Source organism: Erpetoichthys calabaricus, chromosome 5 (genome assembly GCF_900747795.2).
Source record: "Erpetoichthys calabaricus chromosome 5, fErpCal1.3, whole genome shotgun sequence".
Classification (NCBI taxonomy): domain Eukaryota; kingdom Metazoa; phylum Chordata; class Cladistia; order Polypteriformes; family Polypteridae; genus Erpetoichthys; species Erpetoichthys calabaricus.
In genome coordinates, this window is record NC_041398.2 from 225,132,509 (window position 1) to 225,143,249 (window position 10,741).

The 10,741-nt window shown below is 43.3% G+C and overlaps 1 protein-coding gene across 1 annotated transcript in view; it reads left to right on the plus strand.

Annotated features, from left to right (window-relative positions):
- The first annotated feature begins 671 nt into the window (after window positions 1–671).
- Window positions 672–10,741, plus strand: part of dusp4 (dual specificity phosphatase 4) — an 11,766-nt gene continuing 1,696 nt past the window's right edge. The window contains exons 1-3 of the mRNA XM_028802595.2: window positions 672–1,613; window positions 5,369–5,505; window positions 7,756–7,975. Coding sequence (XP_028658428.2) covers window positions 959–1,613; window positions 5,369–5,505; window positions 7,756–7,975 — 1,012 coding nt within the window. The 5' untranslated portion in view covers window positions 672–958. The remainder of the gene's footprint in view (window positions 1,614–5,368; window positions 5,506–7,755; window positions 7,976–10,741) is intronic.

Sequence of the window (10,741 nt, forward strand, 5' to 3'; positions counted from 1 at the left end):
CATGCGGTAAAGCAGATCGGGAGTGGGGGTCCACGCATTCACAAATACAGACACACACGAGCCGATACACCAGCCAGATCCACGAAATTCTGTCGACCATGTAAGCCAGTGTATTTGCGCATTATTGTAGGCGGACTGAAGAAAACCATCATGCGCCGGGCTGTTTCCGACCGCCAGTCTAAGCAGTTGCGTCTCCTTTTAGATTTTCATTGTTGATTTGCATTTCCCTCCAGCCAGCGATGAGGTCCTAGGGTGTCAATGCATCGCTAAACGCTCTAAGTGAACCTGACGGATGCACTGAACTTACCTTCTGAAATCAAGACGCTAGTGCCCCCACCCATTAAGAACATTGCAACTTTCAGACGCCGTTAGGTTTTCCAAAGAGCCTTCGGTTACACGGCTAAACAGCCCGTTTCGCGTCTGCGAGCTGCCATATGTCGAGCACGAGCGTCGCGCTGTGCTCATTGACTCGAATGAAGCAGCAGAATTCGTGCGCTCCGAGGCAAACTGGCGCATCAGTCCGCTCTGCCGGCTGCCACTCAGGCATCTGCAAGCAGACAGCTCGAGCACGGCGTGTCCGCTCGATTTCTGTCGCTTTTTTAGACGACAATGTAATGAATAGAGGACAGTCTACTGTATCACGGAGGGGGAGGGGGCTGTATTAGTCCACAGTCAAACCGTTTATCACGCGCTTGCGCATATCCGAGTGTGACCCATCGCTCTTCTTAAGAGTGGCCTGTTATATCCGTCTTTGTCATATATTTACGCGACAGAAGCCAACGATACATCCCCGGGGAGTAAACTGGGATTAATGAGACACAAAAAGCAAAAAAAAAAAAAAAAACGAAAAGGAGCCCAGCCGCTGTAGAGACTCTTCGCGAGCCCGCGCTGCCAGTTGTCATTGATCAGCAGCCTCGCTGTCTTTTTATGAATGGAGACACGCGAGAAGGGTTAATGAATGGTGCTAGTAGGTGACGCGCGCGTGCCGCTGACGTCATTCTCCTTATGTGGACATGGCGGCTGGCTTTCCATTCATAAAAAGGAAGAAGAGGTGTGTACAGCGATAGTAATCCTCTCTGGAGAATCGCCCAGCCAGTCTAGAGTGCGAGCGAGCTGCTTGTGCCGATTCTGTGAATGCGCGGCTCAGCGGCTTCTTCTTCTTCCTTCCCTCCTTTCTTCCTTTTGTGTTGACGGTAATCTATCCGAAGTGATCTCTGATCGCATCACTAAGCGCACCATGGTGACCATGGAGGAGCTATGCGAGATGGACTGCAATGTTTTAAAAAGGCTTTTGAGAGACGATAGCGGCAAATGTTTGGTGCTAGACTGCAGGTCCTTCCTGGCGCACAGCGCGGGTCACATCCGAGGGTCAATAAACATTCGTTGTAACACCATCGTCAGGAGACGGGCCAAGGGCTCGGTCAGTCTGGACCAAATTTTGTCCGGAGACGAGGAGGTACGATCCAGTCTAAAATCGGGACTTTACTCGGCGGTCATTCTCTACGATGAACGGACCCCGCATATTGACTCCATAAAAGACGACAGCACAATCACGCTGGTGCTTAATGCGCTGTACCGGGATTCCTACGGGACGGAGCTCTATCTGCTCAAAGGTAAGAGGGCACGGCCAGGCAGCTTCGGGGCTCTTTAGAACTGACTGAGCCGGCCGTCCACTTGGCTCCATTTGTTTAAAGGTATCAGCGCTACTCTACATGACGCCATCCCCTTTTCTTTTTGTATGGCGCATCAAAAAATCAGCAGGGAGATGACACAATGAATTATATGGTACGCCGGCATTTGTTAGCATGTGGTTTAACGTGCATGGCCATGCTGGTGTAGTATGTCCTAATGTTAAATATGGAGACGGCAAATAAAAAAGCAATTAACAGGGTAAATCCTTCTCTGTTTAAGGTATACCAAATTGGCATAGCTGAGAGAAAAGGAGAAACCAGGCTTCATTATACCAAAATGGAACATTTCATTCAAAGGACAGGCCAATGGAAGCGTTGTCATTTAAACAGTTGACATATTTGTAAGGAAACAGAATGGGGGATAACTATAACCTTTTCTATAGTCATTTATTTTATTTTATTTTTTGGTTCTAACACCTCCAGCATCCATCCACCCATCTATCCATTATCGAGCCCTTTTTCATAATGAATGATTCACGTGTATAATGTAAAGCCCACAGCGCTGTTGGGACATTTATTACAAAAATATCAAATAATTTCAAATTTGGGATGCTGCTACCATTGCAGTTATCAGATCTTTTTTTGTCGATTTCGGACTGCTACAAATACGCTTTGTGATTTAATAATTCACATTCTTGATCTCCTTAGGAGTAGATGTTTGGAACACATCTATCTATCTATCTATCTATCTATCTATCTATCTATCTATCTATCTATCTATCTATCTATCTATCTATCTATCTAAGAGATATCAATCATTTTTGGTTAAGGTTTGCGACCTAAAACGCTACGCTTTGTGATTTATTAATTCACATTCTTGATCTCCTTAAGAGTGGATGTTTGGAACACATCTATCTATCTATCTATCTATCTATCTATCTATCTATCTATCTATCTATCTATCTATCTATCTATCTATCTATCTATAAAGAGATATCAATCATTTTTGGTTAAGGTTTGTGACATTCAAACCACTAAATTAGTAAATCAGGCAAACCAGAAACAAATAGAATAAGAGTATGATTTCATAAACGTCGAAATATTACATAAACATCACTTTATCTCTCCATCTCTCTATCAAGAGATATAGATCATGTCTGTTTATTAAAATGAATTCACAGATTATAGACCGACAAAACATTTAATTGCTGAAATTATTGGATGAGGCCAATGCATCCAGAAAAAGATGCAATGAGTATGATTTCAAAAATGTTGAACTATTACACATACACATCTATATAACGGTTAAAGGTTATTTTTAAATTGAAAAGAAGGTAAAAGACACAACGTCGCGTCTGGTATGCCATACATATACTGTAAGAAGATATGAAGCACATGCAATAACTCGAAACACACAAAGACAATCAAAACGAGGTTATAAATTTGAAAGGCGTTGCGAGAAAAAAGGTAATCCACATAACTGCCACAGTCCACACACCTATTATCAGAACCACACACCATTATTATCACAGTCTATCTAATGAATCTTGGATGGATTCAAATACTCTTCATTCTTGCAGCACTTGGTTATTGCGTATATTTGTAAATATCTATCAGTTTTCAAATATGTGCCCTAGCAGCCTGCTGTTGTTTTAAATCTGCATATGATTGCATTACACGGTCTATCCAGTTATGAGTTTGTCAAATAAACAAAAGCTGAAAGTGCATTTTCGACTTCAGGATGTTGGTGTAATTAAGTAGGCAAAGACACCAGAAGCAAATTAACCCACCCGTTTTTAGAGCCATTCTAAACGTTCATCAAGTCGTACCTTTGTGTGCAGTCATTCAAAACAAAGAACATTTCCGTTATTTTTTGGATTTTTTCGCTAAGCACACCATCTAACTAGACAGTAGTACTCCAGATGATAGATAAACAGATAGATTCTTGTATGCATAACCTACTAGTTAATTTATTTATTGTGAAAATGTCACTGGCAATTTACATCTTCCAGTTTAAAGTAAAAGGCATGTTAATCAAACCAGTAAATGGTGTGTACGTTAGGAGGGGGGCTGGTGAATGACGCAGGTCTGGTTATTTAAGCCATGACATTATATCCGTTGAAAAAACAGATCCCTTTGACTTACGAAAATCAATAGCTTCGTGTCGATTCCCCCTCTGGCACAAAGTACAGAAATCGATCCGCGTACAACATTTAATTTGTGTTTTAGAATGCTTGCCTTTCCAACCATAAACTTGTAAAATATATATGCTACGGTCCATGGCATTGTTTTGTTTTCTTTCCAATTCGTTGAGCTCGCCGGCTTTACACTGATGGCGCATTTCCACCTGCTTTTGCAGGCAGGTATTGCTGCGGCTTACTGGCAGGCACAGTGGGCAGCACCGCCGCCTCGCACGCAGATTCAGCGCCCTGGCCTCCAACGTTGCACTGACTTGCTGGTTTGTTTAGCTGGTTATTCCAAATTGGCTCTCATAGACTGGCGCCCTTTGCATGGTTGTTATTTATTTAGCTTTGCACCTCGTTGGTGAAGGCTTCGCTCAGCCCCCCCCCACACGCCGTATGAGTTGGGATTCAGGCTGTTATGCCATGCTATTATTTTTTGAGTACTATATTCCCACTGTGTGAGATGAATGTACACTATGAACACAAATATACTCAGTTGGAAACAATGACGAAGGGTATTCCCCCAGACAGGAGGCTAGAGTCGTAACCTTTGGCTGTACAGCCTTCATCAGGTGCCTCCTAAGCAATATAAAGCTTCCCATTACATATAAACTCCGACGGATCTCTTCACAAACAATACACTCTTGCACGTATATTCTATGTAAATATGAATTACATTCGAATGCCAATAATCATCGTCGTGCAGAATAATGGAGCGCGTCCGCGGATTCTATGAGCAGGTGCATAATAAGAGGAAGACGGCGATGTGCGCAGCGGCAAGCCAAGGCTGCCGGATTAAAGGCAGCGCGTCTGCCTTTCGCGTGTGCCCCCAGGAATTAAACGCGAAGCCTGATTTGGCCGGATTTGCACTTCTACTCAGGAACACAACGTTATCGAAAAGCGGTTTTGTCAGCAGGAGCACAAAAGCCACAGCTGAATAAAAAAATCAAAGGCCTACAGTGAGCACAAAGCCGATTTTGATTTGCACTCTTGTTTCTTGCGTATGACGCCATATGATGGCTAATCTTGCGCAACCGTATATATTGTTAAAAATATTTTTGGGTGCAGGTCGATCGCCTTGAAATTTTAGCGCTCTGTTGACAGATTGTGGGAAAAAATGAGCTGACGGCTTTGGCTACGCGTGCGATGGTACAGCTGGTGGCCGAGGGTTGTGTGGACTGCTCTGCTCCCTCCCCCTTATCGATTTTCACTTGGAAAAATTTAATATCGACCATGTTATATTGATAACGTTCTATTTGTTTCCATTTATTCACATCGTAAGCCTTGTTTATTTTACTGTAGCATACGATTTACTGTTGATTGTCGGAACTTTGCAATCTTTACGAGGCCAATATAAAAGGCGCTAGATCATTCTTCCTTCAGTGTACTGTATTCACATAGGTAATGGCTAGCCCTTGTAACCGGTTTTTAGCTCAAACGGTGACGACTGATTATTAAAACATCTTGTGATTAGATCACCCCTGACTGTTACACTTTTTAGTAAAGCTTTCCACTGCACTGACAGGCTATTGTTGCCATTTATTTCATTCACAGGAGGTTATGACAAGTTCGCCTCAGAGTATCCGGAATACTGCTTGAAAACGAAAAGCCTCTCCGGAGCCGCCCTTTTGTCGAGCACGGATGCCACTGAAACCAGCTGCACTTCCTGTGGGACCCCTCACCACGATCAGGTAACACTGCTTTGTAGCAGTCAGCTTTCCCTGGTGACACACGCATTTGTCCGTCTCGGCTACCGTCCAAGCCCGCTGAGATCGCCTGAGTTACTTGCAGGTCTTCCCCGCAGCACTTCTTTGAAATCAAACACCGAAATCGACAGTCGAAAATTATGAATGAGTCTTCAGACTGAGCTTAGCGTGACCCCTAGTGGTTCATTGCAGGTATAAAAAAAAGCGCAGTAAGAATTGGCTTTTAGCTCACAAATCCCAGCTGCACCTTTGCAGCACAGGAGGAAAAAAAGGCAGCTCGTTGAGAATTGGGTTTATATTTAGGAGGGGTCTGTCATAAAATGAATTCAATAATATTAGGCAGTTAGTTAGATGGAGGTCCATTCACCTTTGGTGGCAGTATGGGAATTCGTCTTCTATTAAGTGTCCGTCAGTATATCGGGAACGCTTTTAATCCAGTTTAATTCAGTCCAGGGAGCTCGTGTACAAATGTATGTTGACTGTTTTGGGGAAATGTATTGCAATAGATCAGACCCTCTTTAAACCGCTGGCTCATGAATGGCTCTTTACTGGGGTGAGTGGTTCCTCATTGTTCCTTTGCCTGACAAAGAACCATTTAATTCTTGGAAGTGTTCTTTGCATATGAAGTTGGTTCTTGGGGCTTTAAAACAGTCCTCACTTTATGGACAATACAGACATTCTTTATATGTGTATTAGGCAACCTAGCAGGACGGTGACGGATCAAGAAAACCTGAACTTAAGCTGTGTGGTTGTATGCAGCAAGGGTTCTTCTAAAATCAGGAACCCACTGGCGTTAACAAATTCATGGATATTTATACGGCTCTTCCCGAAACCTTTTATGTGAATGGCTGTTGTAAGAACCAAAAAACTGGTTCCCCTCTGGCACCTTTATTTTTAGACTGATGTGAGTAGACTCTTGAATATAACGCTTCGGTAGTGACACTTTGCTGGGCTGTAGAACCATTGCTTGACCGAGAACTGTTAATCTCTGGGAAGACGTCTTTGCATATGAAACTGGCTCTGAAAAAGGCCTCTAATATGTTGAAAGAACAGAAATTCTTAATTCGGGCTACCTATCAGGACACTAACAGATAGAAAATGGTTACTGGAGGGACCTACAACAGTTTATAATTGAACTGGTGCTTTATTCAGACGCTAAAAAGCTCATTCCCCGAATGATCTCCATCGTCAGAACTAAACGCGACAAATAAAAATAAACGCAATCTGCTTGTTATAAACTTCACAATATAACGAATTGCAAGTAATTAAGTTTTAAACAATTCTAATGTAAATCCAAATAAATCTGTTCACACTTTAATAACATAATCTACAGTATTCCGCGAAATCTTGGAAATAAAAAGTCAATTCATTAATAAACAAGGGAATGTACTAATTTGCATATACATAACGTTAACATTTAACACAGACTATAGAGATTAAACACATTTTAGCTTTCAAACATACCTCATTGGCTGCTTATTACAAAAATGGAGACTAACGTACTTAATTCTCTGTCTAATTATCAATATCAACAACTCTATTGACAGTCTGTGACGCACACTCTACATACGCACGCTAAACTCTTTAGTTCTTATTAACCGGGCGGCTCGTTCCGAGAACGTCCCGTAGCAACAGCGTCCCTCTACAAACGTTCCTCTTAACTTCGGTTCCTCCACCGTTTATTTGCACATTGTAGATACCGCAGTTTATGGTCGTTTACAAGAATACCTTAACTAAGCCTGTTATTGTATGCAGCAAGAGACCTATGAAAATTATGAACCCATTGCTTTTTCACAATTTTGTTACAATCTTGGGTGGCATAGTGGTAGCACCAGGGCCTCAAAGTAAGGAGATAAGGGTTCACGTAATGCATGACATGCACTTTTTTGTCTTTCGGGACCCTGCTAGGTATCCTACTATATATATTAAAGATTTGTTTTATCCACATATTAGGAACCTTTTCAAAGCCCATATGCAAAGATCCCTTCCCAGAATGCAGTGCCTCTTTATCAAGCAATGGTTCTACATGGAAACACACATCCCAATAAAGTGCCAGTGCCAATACAGAACGAGTGTTTTGTTTAAGAGTGTGGGCGACCTGTACTTGAGGGTCTTTACTACAACAAAGCTGGCTAACTGCTTTTGTTCTTCCTGCTCCAGCCAAGCAGTAAGTCATTTATGAATCCCAGGCTTTTTTAGTGACAGACATTCTTGTGTCCTTTTGCCTTGGTTTAGGGTGGACCTGTTGAAATTTTGCCCTTTCTCTATCTGGGCAGTGCCTACCACGCTTCTAGAAAAGACATGTTGGACGCTTTGGGAATTACTGCCTTACTAAATGTGTCTTCAAACTGCCCAAACCATTTTGAAGATGTATACCAATACAAGTGCATCCCGGTGGAAGACAACCACAAGGCTGACATCAGCTCCTGGTTCATAGAGGCCATTGAATACATAGGTAAGTGGGATCGTTTTATCAGTGTGGTGTCAGGAGTGGGGGAATTCCAGGTCCTCTGAGGGCAGACCCCAGACCTGCTGTGGAGATGTTCCCTCTCGTTGGCCTGGGAACACCCATGGTGGACCAGGAAAATGTTGCAGTAGATAGAAAAGTCAGGTGTGACTGACCCCATGTGTTACAGCCATAGGGCTCACCAGGTAGAAAATGATGAAGAGGATGACCTTGCCATTGCATGTTATTTTGTTATTATTTTTGCTGTAGCCTGTTGCTTTGCTATGTTTGTTATATCCAGCTTGGTTCAGAATAGGTCTCATTAACCCAAAAAACACAGATGGACAGCACAGGGATCTAATAGCTCCTAGGTCCTGGGTTCTAGTCCCTGCTTGGTTATTGCTGGTACGAAGTTTTCATGTTATCACCATTTCTGACCAGGTTTTTCAGGGTATATGGGTTTTCCAACAAAGATGTACGTGTTAGGCTGATATGAAACACGAGCTCAGCTTCACCTTTGCTAGCAATGTTCCTGGGATAAGATGTAGCTCTCCACAATCCAACGACTGGACCCAAGTGGTTGGAGAATGCATGGGTGGATAATTAAAGTCACCGATTTCTTGTCCACATTCATTGGCATTTCCATGAAACATAAACAGAGGCCTTCCTCCCCACTGGAGAACTTAATTCTCTCCGTCCATGGGGGCTTTTGACCAAAGAGCATGAGGTCATGGGTTTGTGTCCTGAGGTGAAGGGCAGGTACCCACAGCAGCAGATAAGAGACAATCCCAATATACCTAAATAAGATAACATCTTCAAGCCAATTTCAGTTCATGGTTGAAGAAGCCTGTCCCAGCAGTACTGGGCATAATACAGGACCACCAACCCTGGATGGGGTTCCAATTCAACACAGGGCTCACTTACGCATAGAAGCCAATTTAGAGTCACTAGTTAGTCTAAGACCCCCAACAGATGTATTTGCTGGTTATAGATTCTTATTACTGTATTAGGAAACATGCTGACCGTATAGAGCAAGGCCAGATTAAGACCCCCACAGTCCCCTGAATGCCACATGTGGACAATACTACCATTTAATGCATGGTGAACGGGGTGATGCAGGTGGTCTTGCGTACACCAGATCGTTTCATCGAGCAGTTCCTGGTCAGTTTCACTGCGTATACACCCATTAGTTTCATCAAGTTGGGGGGCAATGGAAACCTTGCTGATTTTGTCAGGCAGACACCCGAGCATTTCATCGAGGGGAGGAATCACCCTTGGTGATTTTGTCGCACGGACAGGAGTATCGTGGATGGTGAAAAGGCCCCTTTCCATCCAGAATGCCCTGATGGTTGGTCCGCTCATGATATAGACCAAGTTGAACGTTACCATTTTGGCAAGACCGTGTTTTGTTTTCACCACTTCACAGGTGTCACTGATCTTCTTTTTCCTTTTCCTGTTATGGAGTTCTTCATCATGGTCGACAATCAATAAACACTAAAATACTTAAAGTTCTTGCCCCAGTAGTTTGTGGGTACGAGCAGGTTGCCACACTGTATGTGTTTAATGGCCAGGGGATGATGCAGCTCTCATCTTTTTTCTACTTATCACGTGATCAGCTTCTGCAATTTGCTTTATGCTCAGCAGATGTCACTGGACTTCTTTTTCTTTCACTTTCTCAATCTGTTTGCCTATGCAGTTTGCCTTGGGAAAGACAGGAATATTGATAACTTTGCGGTGGCCACCAGCCACATTTTGTGCTTCACCGGCGTGTATCACATCATAAGCTTTCACTTAAGACCCAGAAAAAGGTTCTAGCCCCAGTAGTTTGTGAATAATTGTGTGACAGATAGACACAACCCTTAATATTAACATGCGTCTCAGAGGCAACTCTCAAGTTCAATATACTGTGAAGTTAATCTGACCAGCAGAGGATGCTACCCTCACAGCAGGAGGTCTTCCAAGACCCTGGAAGTCATAATATAAGCCCTATAACAGAGTCTGAGGTTCCTCCAACTGCTAGGGGGCGATGTGTTGTGGTCTCATGGCTGTCCTGGGGCAGACAACCAGTCTGGCCCACTCAAGTACACCTCTGTTGTGGTGCTAATATGCAGGAATCTCTTGTGCCACTAGAGGGAATCCTACCCGTACAACTAAAGAGATCAATGTCAGATGAACACTAGAAGCGCTTACAGGAGAGTACCCAGAAGGTGGTGGGGACCCAGAATTAGAGGGTCTCGCCTTCTTTGCTCAGAGAGCTTAGAGTTGGGAGGCAGCTGGCGACAAGAGCTCAGCTGGACAGATGGAGGAAGGAGTAGCGGGAGGTGAGCAGGAGAAACATGTTAATATGGTGGCAAGGGGTTACTACTGTTTAGTTAGGTCCTGGGGCAGAGGTGTTTGTTACCTTCTGTTTGGTTGTACTTTATTGTTCTACTGTGTCACTCTTTGAGACTTTGTTATTAAAGCCTTTGTTTTGTTGTGTTATTTGGACTCCTGCATTGTTGTTTGGGGTTGTGAGATGCCCCCCACAGGCCCAATACGTTCAGACTATTTACTTTTATCTTTTTAGCGAGTTGCTCATGGTTAATGCATGATACACCCTAGTGACCCAGAGGTTTAAAGTCCAGTGCCATGGCCGCCACACCACACTGCCCTATGGCACCACCTGAGACACTCTACTTTATATAAAGCCATTGGGATTTGAAAGATTCACATGATTGAGTGTTGTACCAAAACAAAATGGCATCCATTCCCCTAATTTGACCTCTATTTTTCATT